This window comes from Cetorhinus maximus, chromosome 17 (genome assembly GCF_964194155.1).
Source record: "Cetorhinus maximus chromosome 17, sCetMax3.hap1.1, whole genome shotgun sequence".
Lineage (NCBI taxonomy): Eukaryota > Metazoa > Chordata > Chondrichthyes > Lamniformes > Cetorhinidae > Cetorhinus > Cetorhinus maximus.
In genome coordinates, this window is record NC_135895.1 from 39,777,037 (window position 1) to 39,799,649 (window position 22,613).

At 40.4% G+C, this 22,613-nt stretch overlaps 2 protein-coding genes across 5 annotated transcripts in view; both read left to right on the forward strand.

The window, feature by feature from the left end:
* The window catches only part of tmem69 (transmembrane protein 69), a 522,919-nt gene that overhangs the window by 326,913 nt on the left and 173,393 nt on the right, over nucleotides 1-22,613 (forward strand). The window lies entirely within an intron of this gene.
* mast2 (microtubule associated serine/threonine kinase 2) overlaps nucleotides 1-22,613 on the forward strand; it is a 544,666-nt gene that overhangs the window by 229,729 nt on the left and 292,324 nt on the right. For all 4 annotated transcript variants that reach the window (XM_078561040.1, XM_078561041.1, XM_078561042.1 and 1 more), the window contains one exon: nucleotides 3,096-3,127. In XM_078561040.1, the coding sequence (XP_078417166.1) occupies nucleotides 3,096-3,127 (32 nt within the window). The remainder of the gene's footprint in view (nucleotides 1-3,095; nucleotides 3,128-22,613) is intronic.

Genomic DNA, 22,613 nt, shown 5'->3' on the forward strand with positions numbered 1-22,613 from the left:
CAGCCACATTTTTCCTGTGTCAATATGGTTGTTTATGCCTATACTCAGCATGTAATTTTTCAACTAATAAATGCATGTTTCAGGCTGTACTTGCATTAGGAGTTGGTCTCAGTTTTTCAGATCAGAGATACATTTTTAGAGTTAAACTTGCTTTATAAATCAGTGCATGGGATCAAGTAGGCAGTAAAGGTTGCGCTGCCAATAAGATGTGGGAGAGTTTAAGACAAGCCCACACAGAGCAGACTGCATATGGCGACTGCTGAACTGAAATGGGTCTTCCTGTACCAACACCGGTGGACTGGAAAACTCCTGCTGATGGGAAGGGCCATAAAATTCCGCCCTTTATGCTTGGCACATAAGTTGACCCCATTTTTGGAAGGATTTTACAAAGCTTCAAAGGTTCACTTGTACACTGCGATCTACAGTCATATAAATTCTATAATCATAGAATTATATAACTATCCTGTTTTGGTAAGGCTAGGAAAGCAAATTTACAAAGAAATTGTCAACAGGGACAAGGTGAAGTATTGATCAATGCACACATTGCATAAGCATGAACCAAGATTACACACACTTAATGGATGAAAGCATTTAGGGGATTGAATTACTGACCTTCAGATTGAGTGCTTGTGTGGCTTCCTAATATCATGTAGATAATGTATCTGAATTGACAGCTAAAGTGCTCCGTTATCCAGATTATGAATGCTCAAACCCTGACACAACACTATTGGCTGCAGATTGCAAGATGTAGGCAATGTCATTGAAGTAAACCACTGACAGACCCCTGTTAAATGGCATTCTGCTTCCATTGTAAATGAAAAATGTCACCATCTGTAGAGCCTTAAAATTTTCAATATCCAGTTAATGATAATGATGAATTCGGAACTAAAATAACAATAATCATGCATCATGTTTGTTACCTGGGGGAAATATGTTGTGCTTCATAGAACAGCTGAAACATAAAGCATATTAAAAGCCTAATATCTCTTGTGATATGTCAGCTTAATTTGGTTTCCTTTTGGGTTAGTTTTCTGCTGTAGTTAGGCAAAGAATGATGGAATACCCTTTAGTCAAGATATTATTTGCATTTTCGCTAATCTAGGTATTGAATTGTAAGTTAAAATGCTGAGACATTAGACCAGACATTAAAATTTTTCATTCCGTATGCTCATCCGGGCAGGGGGTTTTGGTACTTTCAGTACTTTACTTGCAGTGTTAGTGCAAGCATCAGCTAGCACTGGTTTAAATTGTTGGCAATAATCTGAGTTTACTGGTGTGTATAATCACAGTTTTTATATAGATATTGAAAATGCAACAGGGAAGGTTTATTGTAAGAGTACCTTTTGAGTAAATTTCAATGGGAACTCTAGATTTCTACCTCAGTTTTTCTTTTTTTTTAAGAGGAGGGTTTGTATTCTTCCTTTCGTTCCCCTTTAATATTTTAATAATTCGGGCTGTGAAACTGAAATATTAATGAAAATAAATCTTCCACCAAACATTCGCACAATTCTCTGTTATAAGGACTAATGACTCCTCCATGTTTGGAGCTTATTGTATACCACACTTGAGACCAAGTAGCTTAAAACTAAATTGTTTTGAAATAGAAGATGAGGCCTTTTGAAGGAATGCAGTGACAGCGGTCATAAAGTGCAAGGAAATTCAGGGCCTATGTTTGCTAATTAAAAACTAACACTATATACACTATTAAGCAACCAATAATTTTTCACTGAGCAGCACTGATCAGGGATTGACAAAGAAATGCTACTTTTGTGTTACTGAGTTGCTGCTGAAATTATGCTGGTACATTTGTGGACACTTAGTACCAAACTGGTAGCAGAGCACAAAACTGAATATGTAGTTTGCAATTTGGCACATACAGAAAATGGAAAGACAGCATTTTACTGTATGATGTTGTACTTTTAAAATGATAATTTTATTCTGTGCTCACTAAATTGGAATATTTAAAAAAAATATCAGGGCTAGGTATAATTCAATCTTATGAACTGACATTGTGCTTTTCCTCTTTATATTTCCCATGCATTTGCTGCAATCTTTAGAGCAAAATGGGTGTTTTTATTGAATAATGGAGTTTTAGAAAATAGGAAAAGGGCATATTAACGAGGAGATTATTTTAATTTGTGGTAATTAAAAGGAAAGTAATGAAAATTGTATCCATGTAATTGTTGGTTCTGAGTTTGGTGCTCCTCTATTGTCCTTTTTCCTCCTGAGGTGTTGGATTCATAGCTGTGTGCTCACTGCCACCTAGTGATACATCTTTGAACTGATGTGATATGCAAGACCACATACATCAAAGCTTTTCTCTCCTTTGGCACTTTTCAGTAATATCATAAAATAATCCTTTTTAGAAAATGAGTTCTTGTTGCCTGCAATAAAAATATCCACAGAAAATGAAAATTGAGTTAATAGTCCTAATGATGGACTTAGAGCACTTTAAATAGGATATGAAATGATTTTAATAAGTAAATTGAGCTAATTTGTTCATTTAAAATTAATTTTCTCGCTGCCGTTTTAATTATTTTAAAATGTTGAATTAAATTCAGCAGAGCTGAGGGTTTGCCTCAAACCATCTATTTCCTGGAAAAGAAAGTAGGGCGCATGGATGAGTGGAGAATATGAGAGAAGTTAACCACAGTTAAATGAATTTGTGGAATGCCTAATTCAACAGTGATCTTTGAGTTGACATTGAAGCAGGAAAGAGATAAAATGTTCTTATTAGGTTCTAAACATTGTCTCCGACAATCATCTTGAAAAGTTTAAATACTTTTCTCATTTCCTTGCATTTGCTGTTGCAATATTTGCAAGTAAATGGTTTATACCATATTTTAAAATGGATTTATTAACCATCTGTGTTCCATCAATAGTAGACTACTGGTCCTTAAACACTCATGCATAGGTTGGCATCGAAGGGAATGACAGAATTGAACTTTAAGCTCACAATGTCATATTATTGATCCTACTAGTTCATGTGAAATTTATAGGTACCTCAGTTTTTAAAATTAATTTATAATGAAATAGAATGCTGAATGAAAACATTATTTGTTGCAATAATTTGCATACGTGTTTTTTTTTTACAGAAAGAATTAAGCTTGCCAAGAAAAGGAAGTTTGTAAGTATGCAATAATTATTTCCAGAGCCTTGTTACTATGGTCTGTTGATGTATGTTTTAAAGCTTTTATTTTGTGAATTTTGCACCCAAGTTAAGGCTGCTAGTGCTGTAACTAAAGCATTTTCCATTTTAGGCCCACAGGTTTTATGTCAAACACTACCAAATTAAGTGAAGTACATTTTTTTTAAACAGAGTGAAGTGCCTTCTACTCTTTCCCATCCCCTCCTGAACCAGTGTATTTGTTTTCCATTTCTTACATCAACTCTACTCCTCCTAAATCCACCCATGTTCCTTGGTTTCACTATCTCCTCTGACCTCAAGTGGAACCCCCACATATACTCCATGCTGGTTCCAAGAAGTTTTCTTTAATGCCAAAAGTGGATATTTTTATGTGAGTTGAGACAATGAATGTTGGTGGCCTATTCAACAGTGAAGAACATCAGAGGGTAAGGCATGTTCTACTCTCAATAGTTGGCAACATATGTGGTTTCTACCACAGCTCACTGATCGCAATCAAGAATGGAGACAGGTTGGCTTTTCCTTATCCTAACCTAGAGTAAGATCCTGAGGCTAACTACTATCCCAGCTGCTGCTTTGGTCCTGATCAGCCTGCTCAACATAGAAAGTAAATTGAACCTGGCACCTTCTGGTTTAGTATGTCTTATAGTTACCCGGGTGATGCTTAACCAACAAACCATTGGTGAAATTAAGAACTGTGACACATTTATCTACCATTTTATTATACCAGAAATATCTGATTGTTACGGTACAATATCGAATTTTTCTTCTCTGGAATATCTTAGGTGTCAACCGAATTTACTCCAGTTTTGTGAGGTCTAGTTGAAATACACAAAATTAACATTTAACTTTCCTGTATATATAATGTAAATAAGGAATTCTGTAATTCGGTGAACTTAAAGATCCATGCAGTGTCCACCAGCAGCATTGTTTTTGCTAAATTTACCTTTGGTAAAATTTGTGACCTTCAGGGCAAGGGATGCCAGTGCTGTTTTAGTGACCTTTTCACTGTTGTCACCCATTGCCAGTGTTGAACATTATTAAGTTAGTTGCAGCATAGATTTCAAGGGAAGTTTAAACTGTACAAAATATTGGTAATCTAAATTGGGAGGCTTTCAACTTTATGATGGGATTTAGAAATAAAAATGTAATTTACACAGCAGATCATTTAAAATAAAATTGAGGGGAGGTGGCTACTTGCAAAAATAGCTGACAGCAGAGGGTTCTTGACGAAAGTTGGTGAAAGTCATCTGATATTTTTTCCATTTGGGGTGACACAGTGCTTTGAACATTGTGTTTCAAATACCCTGTGTTCCAAATTGTTTCTCTTTTTTTTCTACGTTGTTGACTTACAAGACGTGTTATTTCTGTTGCTGCATACAAATAAAAAAGCATTTTCTGAAATTGTAGTGGGGGACGGATATTAGATGCAAGAGTGGGAAATATGACGGTAAGGGTGATTTGATTAGGCAGGAGCTGAAATTTCGCTTTCCCAATGGCGAGTTCAAATTTTGAGATGAACTTAGCATGTTTGTGGTTGGATGGGCCTCACACCGTCCTGTGGCGTGTTCCTTGTAATGTATTTGCATGCCGTCAATACTCATTATGTTAAAACTTTTTATAATTCCGTCCTGCTTAGCTGATGAAGTCAGTGGCACACAAGAATCTCGTGGCACCCAGTTCACATTTGTTTAAAGGTGGTGCGCAACAGTCGACTTTCCGCAGTTGTGTCTGAGGTCAGCAGTTTTCCTTGTTGAACTCTGCAGCACAAGGGAGGGGAGCAGGAGAACAGCAACTTGTCTGGAGGCTTTGGGCCAACAAAGGCAAGTCAGTGGTGAGGAGGAGTGGAGTTGGGGGCATGGAGGAGTGAAGTGGGAAGTGCCTGGTGTCCTGGGTGTGGAGGTGGCTGGTGGGAATAGCCTTTGAAGGTAAGAAAATGAGAGATTTGAAGGGTGGTTCCCATACTATCCACATGTGGGTGCCTCTCAGGATGGCAGAATCCTTATAGGGCTTTGAGTTCACCTGCAACATTTCAGTTATCCTCGACTGAGTGAGATCTCAATGTCCTTTACAGTGAAGGGCATAGGAGGGAAGTCCAGCTAAGCAAATTCAGCAATGTCTTACAGAGTGACGAGTACAACACTGGACACTAAATTGAACATTCAATAAACAGTGAACACAAAAAGACAACATTGTTTCTTCCATGGTAAAGAAATGTCCCTAAATCCTTGTAACCGTTAATGTGTGCCAACCTTAGGGCATGCCAGTACATTTAGCTCTCTGACTAAGCTAGTCTCTACAAATAGCAATGATGTGAACATGGTTAAAGTGAACCCAATGTAATGTGAAATATTTACAAGTGAAATTTAAATTTGTAAAACACCCCTCCCACCTTTGTGCTCCCACCAAGTCTTATGTTAAAGGCAATGGAGTTGGGCAGGAAAGTTATGGCCACGATGGGGAGCATCCCTGCATGTCCAGGGGCACTTTTATATCTGGTCCGTACCTGCTGCATTGTCAGCTGATGGCGGGCTTCACCACTGAAAAGCTTCCCCCACCATGTGATTGCATTTTTCTCCTGTACACGCTGCGGATATCTTAAATTTGAATTAGAATCGTGTGGGAACCAGCAAAAAGCAAGAGAGCAGAGATGGATCAAAATCCTGGAATTCCCATCCTAACAGCACTTTGGGTGTACCTACACCACATGGATTGCAGCGGTTCAAGAAAGCAGCTCATCACCACCTTCTTAAGGGCAACAAGGGATTGGCAATAAATGCTGGCCCAGCCAGTGAAGCCCACATCCCATGAATGAATGAATAAAGAAAAGGAAGTGAAGGTGGCACCAACTTCCCATTCCACCATCGGACATGGTGTGCCATGGTTAAAATTCCACCCTTTTGCTCTATTTTTCTTTAGAAAGTAAGACTGGGAACCCTTGGCAGTTTACCAATATTTGCAGACATCCTACCCAAAGAAAATTTGAAAGCTTACTGCTGTAGCACAGGGAAGTTACTGTCCCTTATTCAAACACATTCCTTTACCTCCAGTTTCAGAACGCCATTCTTATTGCGCAGTGAGAATGCAAGCCATTATTGTGGCTTGTCTGAGTGTGACTTCAAGTCATTCCAAATTACAGAGGCAGTTTAGTGTTACCTGAGGGGTAATTTTTTTCTGATGTGAGTGAGGTTTGAGTTCTGACTGAAACAACTATTATGCTGGTCTGAAGTCAAATACGCTGTTGCCATCTGAATTTCATAACCGCATAACTTCAGATGCAGGTTTTACCATTTGGTGAGTGCAGAAAACGGCTGGCAGATGAAATTTAAAAGGATCCCAATAATTAAAGGAATAGGGAGACAAGACTGCTTACTGACTTAGGATAAACTTGAAAGTCGTTTCACCCCATTGCAAGTTCTGCCAAGTCTCAAGGGAGAGATGGTGAAACCATAAAAAATTGAACCAAAAGGAATCGCAAGATACATGCCTGAGTCTGCAGGCAAGTGACAGCATAGCTCAGCGTTTGTGTCTGCTGGCTGGTGAAGTGAAATTGATGCTGCACAAAGTGATTGCAACCCCCTTGCCATTCCATGAAAGCATCTTGTAAGGTCGACATTACGATATGCAATGAAAGAAAGTAGAGACAGACTTAAGGCACTGCTAAGGTTGCTACCGGTGTTCTCGGAGCACATGGCATAGTTTCGCATCAGGCCCTCTACTAATCCAGAGTATCTCAAGACCATTTTGAGGATGGTGTTGCTAGGTGAGTGTACAAGTAGCTGCACGTATAGCCGATAGCATTTTGCTGCCAGTTGATCATCCTGACATGACTACTTTCATGCAGTGCCACTACATGACATATGGTAGTTAGGGTGTTTCCGAGGAAGCATTCTGCATTGACGTTCATCAGGCATGCTCATATATTCTTTGCACCATCAAATGAGCAATCCTGGCTTCCTTTGGAATGGGAGCATGCATTTATGCACAGCTCTGTTTGTTAGATGCTGGTGATTGGACACACATATCTCTGATGTAGTGTTAGCTGCCTGGAGCCCTCATTTGGCCCATCTGATCTTCCTACAAAATGTTCAAAGAGGGGATTCTCTTTAGAAACCAACTAGTAGCATTGATGGCGCTGCTGGCATAAAAATCAGACAGCGCAACAATTGGTTCAAAAGCTCGAGGTAATTAGGTAATCTAGGTAATTGAAAAGCAAAGGCAACAAAAATGAAGGAAAACCATTGCAATTGATGTGTTTCAAAATGAATTTTTGCATTTTTGCCATTACCTAGCAACTTTGGATGCCTATTTTTTGTGGATTTAGTTACAAATGGATGCCTTGCATGTATGAACATTGAGAGTTGGCACGCAGACATGCCTTCCTGCATTGTAATATTTAATTGAAGGTGTACACATCCCTCCCCTCTTGTTCCATGTGCCAGAAATGGGCATATGATGTATATAAATCTAGAAAATCTGATCAGATAGTTTGGCCCAATTCCCAAATTCACCTGGTCTATATTATTTTGTTTTAAAAAAATAATTGTCTCTCAGAAGCAGCTTTGTGTTCCTGCAGAGTTGCAGATGAGAAAGTTGAATGCAGCAAATGAAAAGTACTTAACCTCTGAAAAAACACAGCAGCATAAATAGCTCTATGCAAGAGTGCACCTTGGTAACACCCATTTTTTATTGTGAGTAATGTTGCTGTCTCCTCCCTGCGGTTGTAACTTGCAATGTCAACTGGTGGAGGGAGAAGAGAACAGAGCCACATAGACAAGCAAAGGAAGATGGAAGAGAGAGAGGCAGAAATAAGGAAGATGGGCAGCTGCTAAATGGACAGAAGGAAAGGAAGATGGGCAGCTGCTATATGGACAGAAGGAAAAGAAGAGAGTGAGAGATGCAATGGGTGGATGGGGGAATGGAAAAGTGTCAGGTGAAGAGAAAGAGGGGCAGAGATGGAAGTAAAGGAGGCAAAAGACAAGAAAGAAAGGAAAGACAAAGGCGCAACATACATATATGCATGTGACTCACTTTTCCAACAAGTTGAGCACTTGTGTGGGAGATCCTTGTACCAGAGGAACTGGATTGAGATTCCATAAACCCATGGCCCTACAACAAACAGAGATGGAAAACTTTTACTCCTTAAATCTGCACTGAATTCAGGTTCAAATCAGAGGTGTAAGACATTGACCCATATTTTGGTGTAGCATTGCATCAAAAGGCCTCTGCCATTAAAGACCTGACCTTGCACACTTTGCTTTCAAAATTTTTGCATGGCAATTTGCTGAAAGTATGAACTGAAATGTCACTGAGGGAAAGTGGGCATCTAGGACCTGAGTGAATAGGGCAAGCAGCATTATTTCTTTACCAAATTGAAGGATTGTGAAATTAAAAGCGCAAGGACAAACAAGGAAGTGGGTGAATTTAATATCAAATCAAGTGCAGAAAAAATAGAGAGGAAGAAAGTTCAATTTGTATCTACCATGCAAATACAGTGACTTCACACCATTCAAAACATTTCAAATGGTGAGCCAGGTAGAGAGATGACTTTCTTGAGAAGTTAACACGTAATGGCAGAACACGATAACTCAGACAGCAACTATTGGCTTTTTGAGCTTAGCGACACATTTTCCCTTTGCCCTGAAGTTCGTGTACCATTTGTGTGACAACCATGGCTCTGAGTCAGTAGCTTGTGGGTTCAAGTCAGGACTTGAGCACAAAAATCAGGGCTGATATTCCAGTGCAGTACTGTCGGAGGTGTTGCCTTTCAGATGAAATTTTAAACTGAGGCCCCATCTGCCCTCTCGGTGATGTATAAGATTCCATGGCACTATTTGAAAGAAGAGCAGGGGAACTAGCCCTGGTGTCCTTGCCAATATTTATCTCAATATACATCACACAGAAACCTAAATTATTTGGTCACTATCATGTTGCTGTTTGTGGTAACTTGCTGTGTTCAAATTGGCTGCTGCGCTTCCAACCTTATAGCAGTTGACTACACTTCAAAAGTATTTCCTTGGCTGTAAAGTGCTTTGGGAAGTCCTGTGGTCATGAAAGGTGCTGTGTCAAGTATTTTCTACAGATAAATAATAGTCTCATTGTTATTTTGACAGGAAAATCTGGATCAAATGTCTCTTTCCCCCAGATTGAGTTATGAGCCCTGCTTGCCATGCTGAATACAGTTCCTATAGCTTCTCCGTAAAAGGAATTTTCATTAATTTAAATTAATTTTAATTAAATTATAGTTTAATAGCTGAGCACTTGGAAAACAGTGGCAGAATTGGACAGAGTCAGCATGGATTTACGAAAGGGAAATCATGCTTGACAAATCTACTGGAATTTTTCGTGGATGTAACTAGTAGAGTTGATGAGCGGGAGCCAGTGGATGTGGTTTATTTGGACTTTCAGAAGGCTTTCGACAAAGTCCCACAAAAGAGACTGGCGTGTAAAATTAAAGCGCATGGGATTGGGGATAGTGTATTGAGATGGATAGAAAACTGGTTGGCAGACAGGAAACAAAGAGTAGGAATAAATGGGTCTTTTTCCGAATGGCAGGCAGTGACGAGTGGGGTATCCCAGCTATTCACAATACATATTGATGATTTAGATGAGGGAATTAAATGTAATATCTCAAAATTTGCAGATGACACAAAGCTGGGTGGGAGGGTGAGCTGTGAGGAAGATGCAGAGATGTGATTCAATGTGATTTGGACAGTGTGAGTGAGTGGGCAAATGCATGGCAGATGCAGTATAATGTGGATAAGTGTGAGGTTATCCACTTTGGTAGCAAAAACAGGAAGACAGATTATTACACAGATATAAAAACAAAAAACTAAAAAACTAAAAACTACTGCGGATGCTGGAAATCCAAAACAAAAACAGAATTACCTGGAAATTATCTGAATGGCTATAAATTGAGAGAGGGGAATGTACAACAAGACCTGGGTGTCCTCGTACACCAGTCACTGAAGGTAAGCATACAGATGCAGCAGGCGGTAAAGAAGGCAAATTGTACGTTGGCCTTCATAGCCAGAGGATTAGAGTACATGAGCAGGGATGTCTTGCTGCAATTGTACAGGGCCTTGGTGAGACCACACCTCGAATATTGTGTACAGTTTTGGTCTCCTTATCCGAGGAAGGATGTTCTTGCTATAGAGAGAGTGCAGCGAAGGTTTACCAGACTGATTCCTGGGATGGCGGGACTGACATATGAGGAGAGATTGAGTCGGTTAGCATTATGTTCGCTGGAGTTCAGAAGAATGAGGGGGGATCTATAGAAACCTATAAAATCCTAACAGGTCGAGACAGGGTAGGTGCATGAAGGATGCTCCCGATGGTGAGGGAGTCCAGAACCAGGGGCCACAGTCTGAGGATATGGGGTGGACCATTTAGGACTGAGATGAGGAGAAATTTCTTCACCCAGAGAGTGGTGAGCCTGTGGAATTCGCCACCACAGGATGTAGCTGAGGCCAAAACATTGTATGTTTTCAAGAAGGAGTTGGATATAGCTCTTGGGCAAAAGGGATCAAAGGATATGGGGAGAAAGCGGGAGCAGGCTACTGAGTTGGATGATCAGCCATGATCATAATGAATGGCGGAGCAGGCTCAAAGGGCCGAATGGCCTACTCCTCCTATTTTCTATGTATGATTCTATGTATGTTTTTATGTAAACAAGAAAAAAACTTAGCAATTAAGAACTGAGGTTAAATTACATTAATATAGGATCACTTGAGAAATGAGCAGAAGTCAGTTTTCAATAAATCCGGAAATAAGGACATCGTAATAGTTAGCCCTTGTGTGAATTTTAACTCATATTGACATTACCATACGGAGTTAGATAATATTTGGTACCTGTACTAAAAGTTACCAGCATTAAACTGACCTGAACTATGTAATTAAAACTATTTTAGAATTGATAGCTAGGAAGGAACTTCAAAACTCGGGGTTCAGATGGATACCTTGCCATTTATCTAAATTAAAATATGGCCTAGCCAACACTCTCAGTATTCCACTGGTTAGTATATAATAGGCTAGGGAACACATTTCAAAAACTTGGAGTTTTTTTTTAAGTATTCTGTGTATATAAAAAGTAATTTGTATGTAACCCTCTGGTTATTATTTGCATAAAAATGTTTGAGGCATGGTGTTAAAATATTGCATAATTTATTCTTCCCACCATCTACCTCCTCCTGAAAGACAGCCTGCAATAGTTTAGTCTGACAACCATTCAGAGAACCTCTATCATTTTTTCGTGAAGGTTTAACAGGTTGTGATGTCAAAGTTGTATTGATGGACAGCCGACGAAATTGCTGTTGTAGCAACTCTGCCACACTAGGATTAAATTCCATAATTGTATTTAAAGCAGAAAAAAAATTACAGAAGTACTAAAACTGACACTTTGAATGAAAATGTCTGAACCAGTGATGCGAATCAGCAGATCCTTCTGGGCCCGGTGAAGAGATGGAAAGTTAATTCTTTGTGTTTCACAGACCATTTTGTTGAGCCATTCTTTTTTACAGGGAGGGAGAGAGGTGGGTATGGCAGAAGAAATGAAAATTCCAGTGTATTAGTAACTTTGCTTTGTTTTAAACTATCATTTAATATCATAAAATGTTGCATACATAAACAAGCATGTTCATTGTTTTCCTCCAAATGAGCCATGTATTCTAATCCTACCCCCCGAACTTGTCCCCCATAAACTCTTGTTCAGGCAACTTTCTAATTTCCTTTTAAAATAATTGACGGACTCTGCTTTGACAACAGTTTGTGTCTGAGAATTCTACATTCTTACCACTCTCGGTGTAAAGAAATATTTTCTAATACTTATTGTGATTGCCTTACATTGATACTGTCTCATTATCATCTCTCCAACCGGTGGAAACAATTGATCAAAAATTTTTCAAATTCATTCGAGGGATGTGGGCTTTGCTGGCTAGGCCAGCATTTATTGCCCGTCCCTAATTGCCCTCGAGAAGGTGGTAGTGAGCTGCCTTCTTGAATTGTTGCAGTCCCTGAGGTGTAGGTACAGTGCTGTTAGGGAGGGAATTCCAGGATTTTGTGAAGGAACAGCGATATATTTCCAAGTCAGGATGGTGAGTGGCTTGGAGGGGAACTTCCAGGTGGTGATGTTCCCATGTATCTGCTGCTCTTGTCCTTCTAGATGATAGCCGTCAAATGCCACCTTGATGTCAAGGGCAGTCACTCTCACCTCACCTCGCCTCTGGAGTTCAGCTCTTTTGTCCATGTTTTAACCAAGGCTGCAATGAGGTCAGGAGCTGAGTGGCCCTGGCGGATCCCAAACTCAGCGTCAGTGAGCAGGTTGTTGCTAAGCAAGTGCCGCTTGATAGAACTGTTGATGACCCTTTCCATCACTTTAATAATGGTTGTGAGTAGACTGATTCGGCAATAATTGGTTTGGTTGGATTTGTCCTGCTTTTTGTGTACAGGACATACCTGGGTAATTTTCCACTTTGCTGCGTAGATGCCAGTGTTGCAGCTGTACAGGAACAGCTTGGCTAGGTGCATGGCAAGTTCTGGAGCACAAGTCTTCAGTACCCTTGCCGGAATATTGTCAGGGCTCATAGCCTTTGCACTATCCAGTACCTTCAGCTGTTTCTTGATATCATGTGGAGTGAATCAAATTGGCAGACTGGGACCTCTGGAGGAGGCGAGATGGATCACCCACTCGGCACTTCTGGCTGAAGATTGTAACACATGCTTCAGCTTTATCTTTTGCACTGACATGCTGGGCTCCTCCATCATTGAAGATGAGGATATTTGTGGAGCCGCCTCTGCCAGTGATTTGTTTAATTGCTCTCCACCATTCACGGCTGGATGTGGCAGGACTGCAGAGCTGAGAACTGATCCGTTGGCTGTGGAATTGCTTGTCATTTTCTATCACTTGCTGCTTATGCTGCTTGGCACGCAAGTAGTCCTGTGCTGTAACTTCACCAGGTTGACACCTCATTTTTAGGTATGCCTGGTGATACTCCTGGCATGCCCTCTTGCATTTTTGATTGAACCAGTGTTGATCCCCTGGATTGGTGGTAATGCTAGAGTGGGCCATGAGGTTACAGATTGTGTTTGAGTACAATTCTGCTGCTCCTGATGGCCCACAGTGCCTCATGGATGCCCAGTCTTGAGCTGCTAGATCTGTTCGAAATCTATTCCATTTAGCACGGTGGTATTGCATCTGTGGCAGGCAGATTGTTGAGGATGAGGTCAAGCATGTTTTTCCCTCTTGGTTCTCTCACCACCTGCCACAGACCCAGTCTAGCAGCTATGTCCTTTAGGATTTGACAAGCTCGCTCAGTAGTGGTGCTACCAAGTCACTCTTGATGATGGACATTGAAGCGCCCCAGTATACATTCTGCGCTCTTGCCACCCTTAGTGGCTGCAAGTGATGTTCAACTTGGAGGAGTACTGATTCATCAGCTGTGGTTGGGGAGGTTGAGAGAAAGCTCAACTTCACCTTTTATAATCCTTAAGGTCTGAAGAACATCTGATCTGTTTTTGTAGTATTTGAAACTAAATGCCATCAGTAATTTTTATACAATAAATTAGCAATTGAATTGGTAATAAAAATAAGTAATGAACTGAATTGCTGGACCTTGTTTTGATGAATAAGGTGGAGCAGGTGTCAGTAGGGGAACTGTAATAGAGCAGTGATTATGCTGTCGTAAGCTTTGGATTAGCTATGGGAAGGGGCAAAGAGCAACCTAGAGTAAAAGAAAACTTAATTGGAGAAGGCCCAATTTCAGTGGGCTGAGAACAGATTTGTCCTGGGTAAATTGGAATCAAAGATTGGCAGGCAAAACTGTAATCCAGCAATGGGCAGCCTTGAAAGAGAAGATGGTTTGGGTACAGTCTAGGTTCATTCCCGGCCTTGGGAAAGGTAGGGCAAACAAAGCCAGAGCTCTCTGGATAATGAAAGAGCTGGCAAGTAAGATGAAACAGCCAAAGGGGGTGTATGACAGATGTCAGGTTGATGATATAAGTGAGAACCAGATTGTATATAAAATGTTCAGAAGGCAAGTGAAAAGGGAAATAAGGGCAGAGAGAGAATTTGAGAATAGACTTACAGCTAACATAAAAGAGGACTCAAAATCTTCCATTAGTATATGTATAGTAGACAGGCAAAAAGAGGAAGGGCAGGGTCATTTAGGAACCAAAAAAAGGAATCTGAGTGGAGGCAGAGGGCATGTTTGAGATGCAAAATAAGTACTTGGAATTTATTTTTGGCAGCATCTTCTTTCTTGGTAAAGTCACTGCAAAAGAGGATGCAGTTGAGATGCAGGATGAGTTAACAATTGTTTAAGCGAAGATGTTGGAAAGCCTGGCTGTAAAGTTGATAAGTCACCAAACCTGAATGGGATGTACCCTAGGTTTCTGAGCGAAGTAAGAGTGGAAGTTGAGAAGTTACAAGCCATAATCAGCTAATCCTCCAGGAGTGGTGCCAGAGGACTGGAGAATTGCAAATGTTGCACCCATGTTCAAATAAGCATGTTAGAATAAACCCAGCAATTTACAGGCCAGTCAGTTTAACCTTGATGGTGGGGAAGCTTTTAGAAATTATAATCTGGAACATAATCAACAGTCACTTGGATAGTGTGGATTAATTAAGGAAAACCAGCATGGATTTATTAACGGCAAATCATGCTTAACTAACTTAATCGAAAGAATATTGATAAAATGCCACATAATTGGCTTGTCAGCAAAGTTGAAACTCATTGGACAAAAGGGGCAATGGCAGAATGGACACAGAATTGGCTAAATGACAGGAAATAGAGAACAGTGAATAGGTGAATGGTTTTTTGGGCTGGAGGAAGTATATAATGGGATTCCCCAGGGGTCTGTATTTGGATCACTGCTTTTCTTGATCTAGAATAATGACTAGACTTGAGTATGCAGGGCACAATTTCAAAATTTGCAGATGGTATCAAACTTTGAAGTGTAATGACCTGCAAGGAGGATAGTGATAGACTTCAAGAGGACATAGACAGGCTGTGGAATGGATGGACAAATGGCAGATGGAATTTAATGCAGATAAATGTGAAATGGTAAACTTAGGTTGGAAGAATGAGGAAAAGCTAAATTATAAACTAAAGGATTCAATTCTAAAGGGGGTGCAGGAACCGGGAGACCTGGACATGTGTACCAATCATTGAAGATGGCAGGATTGGTCAGGAAAGTGATTAAAAAAGCATATGGAATCTTGGGCTTCACAAATGCAAGAATGCAAAAGCAAGGAAGTCATGGTGAATCTTTATAAAACTCTATTTCGGCTTCAATTCTGGACAATGTACTTTAGGAACGATGTGAAGGACTTAGAAAGGATGCAGAAGAGATTTGTGGAAATCATTCCAGGGTTGAGAGACTTCAGTTATGTGCATACATTAGAGAGACCAATGTTGTTTTCCTTGGAGTAGAGAAGGTTGAGATGAAATTTGCTAGTGGTGCTCAAAAGTATGAGGGGTCTAGACAGACTAGATGAGGAGAAACAGAGAAAATTGGCATAAGGATTGAAATTTAAAGCGATTGGCAGAAGAACCAAAGACAACACAAGGAAAAACTTTCTTATGCACTGAGTGGTCATGATCTGGAATGTATTGCCTGAAATGCTGGTGGAGGCAAATTTAACTGAGGCTTTCCAAAGGGAATTGGCTAAGTATATGAAGGGAAAAAAATACAGTGCTTTGGGCAAAGGGTGGGGAGTGGGACTAGCAGGATTGTTCATGAAGAGAATCGACACAGATTTGACCTGCCGAATGGCCTCCTTGTGCTGTAACCATTACTTGATTCTATGATTTTAAAACGATGTTGAAGGAGCAAATTGCTATACTGAAGAACTAAATTGTGACAGCGACTTTAGAACCTTGGTGTTTGCATTCCATTTAATTTGAAATCCAAATTATTTTTTCATTTTGGAAATATTTGAATAAATGCTTGCTTGCACTCGGTCAGAATTCATGGTGTCGCATTCATCACATTTTGTATATTACTCCTTTGGCATTACATGCTGAAGACTTCAGACAATTGCATTGGCTTCCTTTGTGATGCTTTTCAACCATAATTAGTATTGATGGCGTGGGATGGTTTGAATTTCTATCATTTGAGTATTCAGTGATGTGCTTTTTTTGAAAGGAATTTATTAAAACTGTTCCCAAGACGAAGTTTCTCGAAGCACAATAATGCATGAGACTTATGCTAAAACAGTTGAGTTTTATACAACATCAGGAAGGATAGTTCTTCTTGAATTAACCAAATAATGGTTTTTCTGCAGTAAATGTATTGCCTCTGGAAAATCATGCAAATAAACATGCTGTACTGGATGTAGCTAATTCATCTGAGCCTCCTGTTGAATAATAACACTCCATGCATTGTAAAAGGGCACCAAATTCTAATTAGAAGTATGGGGATAGGTTGAAAGAGTGAACTTTATCTTTGGAGTTGACATTTTCGTAGGTTGAGGAGAGCAGTTTGTCATGTGCATGTGGTGAGTCTTTTCCTCACTAGGATGCTATTTTCTGGAATCATAATTAAATACTATGGTAAAATCTGAGTGATTTTCAGATGGAAATAAAGTTGTTTTTGAAAATAGGTGGCATGGTATAATTTATAGTTTAGGGCATTCACAGCATTCTAAAGGCTCAAATGTTTTTAACATGTATATTGCTTCATGGATTTCTACAAAACTTAAAAAACTGTGTGTACCTCAGGTTTAATACACCTCCACAGATTTCTACAATATTTAAATGTCTAATTACCTGTGGTGTATGTATTATTCTACACCCTCAAAAAATATTGTACTGACCAGGGTAGTCAAAAGAATTTAAAAATGTACATTCAAGGTTAATTTGCCTAGGTTTTCTGGAGCAGACCTCAAGTGTAACTACCATATATATATTGAAACCACTTTTGAATTGCAACAAAAAAGCCAAAAATCTTTGAAACTTGCTGGAGCACAAGGAGGTATTCTTATTGTGTGTTTGTCCCAACATTGTAATCATATGGGAAGCTTAATGTAAACATTGAAATAGGTAAATAAGTTTAATCAAGTAGCTTCAGGTAGCAGCATTATATCTTGAGAGCCCAACACTAGTAGAGAAGATTATTAAAGCTCTCTAGTTGCTGATTAATCTGATTTCTTTAACTCTGATATTGCTCAGCTACTATAAAAATTAAAAAATGCAAAGAGTTTTCTCCTCGTTTCTCTTAAGTTCCCTTGCAGCATAGAAAATTATATATTTTTTTCTTCCCCCTTTCCATGTTAGGGTATAAATGCATAAGTTCCAAAGAGCACACTGGTGTTTTTCAAAAGCTGCCATTCTTCATATTTAAGTGTGGATGGTAAATGTTAAGGTATTTTATCATTAAAATTGAGTTTGACCTCAACTAGTGTTCACACAAAAACTCATTTAAGTACGCTAAACCTGCTTTAAAAAAAGATGAAATAAAACTAAGATAAATTGAATATTGTCAGGTAGAGCAGTGAGGAAATAATGGAAAACTTGCAAACAAGATGACCAATGTATATTAATTACTACAGGAAGTGCAGGATGTGCAGCAAAGTCCAGGGTGCCTTGAATTTACAGAGAAATTTAAATTAAGATGCTACTTGGTTCAAACATGGACTAAAGAGCTGAACTCTGGAGGTGAGATGAGAATGACTGTCCTGGACATCAAGGCCGCATTTGACTGCGTGTAGCATCAAGGAGCCATGGCAAAACTGGAGTCAATGGGAACCAGGGGGAAAACTCTCCGCTGGTTGGAGTCATACGTAGAACAAAGGAAGATGGTTGTGGTTGTTGGAGGTCAATCATCTCAGCTCCAGGACATCACTGCATGAGTTCCTCAGGGTAGTGTCCTAGGCCCAACCATCTTCAGCTGCTTCATCAATGACCTTCTTTGCATCATAAGGTCAGAAGTGGGGATGTTTGCTGATGATTGCACAATGTTCAGCACCATTCGTGATTCCTCAGATACTGAAGCAGTTCATGTCCAAATGCAGTAAGACCTGGACAATATCCAGGCTTGGGCTGACAAGTGGCAAGTAACATTCGTGCCACACAAGTGCCAAGCAATGACCATTTCCAACAAGAGAGAATCTAACCATTGCCCCATGACATTCAATGCATTACCATCATTGAATCCCGCACTATCAACACCCTGGGGGTTACCATTGACCAGAAACTGAACTGGACTAGTCACATTAATACTGTGGCTACAAGAGTCGGTCAGAGACTAGGAATCCTGCACTGAGTAACTCACCTCCTGACTTCCCAAAGCCTGTCCATCATCTACAAGGCAGAAGCTAGGAGTGTGCTGGAATACTCTCCACTTGCTTGGATGAGTGCAACTCCAACAACACTCAGGAAGCTTGACACCATCCAGGACAAAGCAGCCTACTTGATTGGTACCCCTTCCACAAACATTCACTCCCTCCACCACTGACGCATAGTGACAGCAGAGTGTACTATCTACAAGATGCACTGCAGAAACTCACCAAGGCTCCTTGGGCAGTAGCTTTTAAACCCACAGCCGCTACCATCTAGAAGGACAAGGGCTTCAGATACATGGAAACCCACCACCTGGAAATTCCCCCCCACAAACCACTCAGCATCCTGACTTGCTGTTCCTTTGCTGTCGCTGGGTCAAAATCCTGGAATTCCGTCCCTAACAGCACTGTTACCTGAGTGTACCTACACCACAGGGACTGCAGCAGTTTAAGAAGGCAGCTCACCACCACCTTCTCAAGGGCAATTAGGGATGGATAATAATTGTTGGCCTAGCTGGTGATGCTCACATCCCCTAAATGAATAAAAAAAACTTAAAAAGAGCCTTCATATTTTAATGGGTGGTGCTTTAACCATTAGACCTTTTGAAATTTGGTAATTTTTTTCCGGTGGGGGGTCACAGTGAAATACTAAACAATAAATCACAGCAAAAGACACAGCAGAGGAATGTGTACTACACAGGAGAATTACCCGAGGTTTGCAGGTTTGAAATCAGTAAGTGCATGGTCAGCAGTTTAACAAGTAGCTTACGGCATTATTGCAATTATATTCTGATTGGCTTCTAGGTTGTGCATTAGAACATTCAACCTTGAAAAAGTCCACTGGGTAAAGTGACACAGGTCGTCCAGGATGAAAACAATATGGAAAAAAAATTAACTCTCTTTAACATACTCTCAGTACATTTGTAGGATATTAACTTTACAGTGTCTCTTAATTATCCTTCTCTGTCCTGCTTTTGTTTTACAGTATTTTTATATATCAGAAGCAGACATCATGATGTTCAATTTCAGTTCCATTGCAAATGTAGAGAATAGATTGTGAGCAGTGCTCTCCTTCCCTGAATCTATTGTAATGAATTTTCACAATGCTGCAGGAGTTGTACACAAAGGGGTAAATTTTATGATTGCACGGAAAATCGTGGGAAATATTCCTGTAATTGGTTACTGGACAGGAAGCAGAGAGTATGGATAAACAGGTCATTTTCAAGTTTACAAGCTGCAAATAGTGGAAAAATATTTTCTTCGTTCATGAGATGTGGATGTCCTTGGCTCGGCCAGTATTTATTGTCCATCTGTAATTGACTTTGAGAAGGTGGTGGTGAGCTGCCTTCACGAACGACTGTAGCCCATGTGGTTTAGGTACATTCACAGTACTTTTAATGAATGAACGGTGACATAGTTCCAAGTCAGGATGGTGAGTGGCTTGGAAGGTAACTTGCAGATGGTGGTTTCCCATCTGTCTGCTGCTTTTGTCCTTCCAGGTGGCAGAGATTGCTGGTTTGGAAGGTGCTGTTGATGGAGCCTTGGTTAGTCCTTCCTATAGATGGTACACACTGCTGCCTCTGTGCATTGGTGGTGGATGGTGTGCCAATCAAGTGGACTACATTGTCCTGACTGGTGTCAAGCTACTTGAGAGTTGTTGGAACTGCACTCATCCAGGCAAGTGGAGAGTATTCCATCACAATCCTGACTTGTTTCTTTTAGATGGTGGACAGGGTTTGGGGAGTCAGGAGGTGAGTTATTTTCTGCAGGTTTCCCAGCCTCTGAACTGCTTTTGTAGCCACAGTATTTATATGGCTGGCCTAGTTTAGTTTCTGGTCAATGATAACCCCCAGGATGTTGATATTGGAGGATTCAGCAATGGCAATGCTATTGAATGTTAAGGAAAGATAGTTAGATTCTCTCTTGTTGGAGATGGCATTGTCTGGCGCTTGTGGGTGGCACAAATGTTACTTGCCACTTATCAGCCCTGGATATTGACCAGTTCTTGTTGCATTTGGACATGGACTGCTTCAATATCTGAGGAGTTGCGAATGGGGCTGAACATTGTGCAATCATCAGCGAGCATCCCCACTTCTGATCTTATGATGGAGGGAAGGTAATTTATGAAACAGCTGAAGCTTATTGGGTCTATGACACTACTCTGAGCAACTCCTGCAGTGATGTCCTGCAATTGAGGTGATTGACCTCCAACAACCACAACCATCTGCCTTTGTGCTAGGTATGACTCCCAACTAGTGAAGTGTTTTCCTCCTTAATCCTATTGACTCCAGTTTTGCTAGGGCTCCTTGATGCCACACTCTGTCAAATGCTAAGATAAAAGCAAATACTGCGGATGCTGGAAACCTGAAACAAAAACAGAAAATGCTGGATAAACTCAGCAGGTGTAGCAGCATCTGTGGAGAGAGAAACAAAGTTAACATTTCAAGTCAGTCTGACCTTTCCACAGATGCGGCTAGACTTGCTGAGTTTTCCCTGCATTTTCTGTTTCTGTCAAATGCTACCTTGATGTCAAGGGCAGTCACTCTCACCTCGCCTGTGGAGTTCAGCCCTTATGTCCATGTTTGGATCAAGGCTGTAATGAAGTCAGGAGCTGAGTGGCCCTGGTGGAACCCAAACTGAGCGTCAATGAGCAGGTTATTGCTGAGTAAGTGCCGCTTGATAGCACTGTTGATGACCCCTTCCACCAATTTGCTAATCATCTAGAGTAGACTGATGGAGTGGTAATTGGCTGGCTTGGATTTGTCCTGCTTTTTATGGACAGGACAATTTTCCACATTGCCAGGTTGATACCAGTGTTGTAGCTATGCTGGAACTAGTGGTGCGGCTCATTCTGGAGCACAAGTCTTCAATAATATTGTTGGAATGCTGTCAGAACCCGTAACCTTTGCAGTATCCACTGCTTTCGGCTGTTTCTTGATATCATGTGGCGTGAATCAAATTGGCTGAAGACTGGCACCTGTGATGCTGTGGACCTCAGGAGGAGGGCAGAATGGATCATCCGCCCTGCACTTCTGGCTGAAGATGGTTGCAAATGCTTCAGTCTTATCTTTTGCACTAATGTGCTAAGCTCCTTCATCATTGAGGAATGCTGCAATGATCAGTGCTGGGGCATCAACAATTTACAATCTATATTAATTACTCGGCGTCATGCATCTGAGTTTGCAAAATATATAATGCTAGGTGGAAATGTAAGTGTGAAGAGGACGCACATCTACAGATGAGTTAAGTAATCAAGGTGGCGGATGGAGTCTGATGGAGTTTGGCCAGAAGAATAGAAAACCAATATCTCATTTAAAAGCAATGAAAAGCAAATTAAACTTGTACATGTTAATGTTCATAAAGACTTGAGTGGACTCATACAAAATAATGAACAAGGAGAGGAGTAGGCCATTCAGTCCCTTGAGCCTGCTCCTCCATTTAATAAGATCAAGGCTGATCTGAGTGTAACCTGAAATCTGCATCCCACCTACCTCCGATAACCTATCACCCCCTTGCTTACCAAGAATCTATCCACCTCTGCCTTAAAAATATTCAAAGACTCTGCTTTCACCACCCTTCCAGGAAGAGCGTTCCAAATCCTTATGACCCTCTGAGTGAAAACATTTTGCCTCATCCCTGTGGTAAATGGGCGACCCCTTATTTTTAAACAGTGACCCCTAGTTCTAGATTTTTCCACAAGAGGAAACATCCTCATCCTCTCCACATCCACCCTGTCAAGACCCCTCAGGATCTAAACATATTTTAATCAAGTTGCCCCTTACTCTTCTAAACTCCAGCGGATACAAGCCAAGTCTGTCCAACCTTTCCTGATAAGACAACTCATCCATTCCAGGTATTAGTCTGGTAAACCTTCTCTGAACTGCTTCCAACGCATTTACATTTCTTTAAATAAAGTGACCAATCCTGTACACAGTATTCCAAATGTGGTCTCACTAGTGCCCTATACAACTGAAGCATAAACTCCCTACTTTTGTATTCAATTCCCCTTGCAATAAATAACAACATTCTATTAGCTTTCCTAATTACTTGCTGTACTTGCATACGAGCCTTTTGTAATTCATGCACTAGGATACCCAGATCACTCTGCAATCTCCCACCAGTTGGATGGAACACATAAAGTTAGCAAAATAAAAACATTGCAGATGCTGGAAATCTGAGTTACAAACAGAA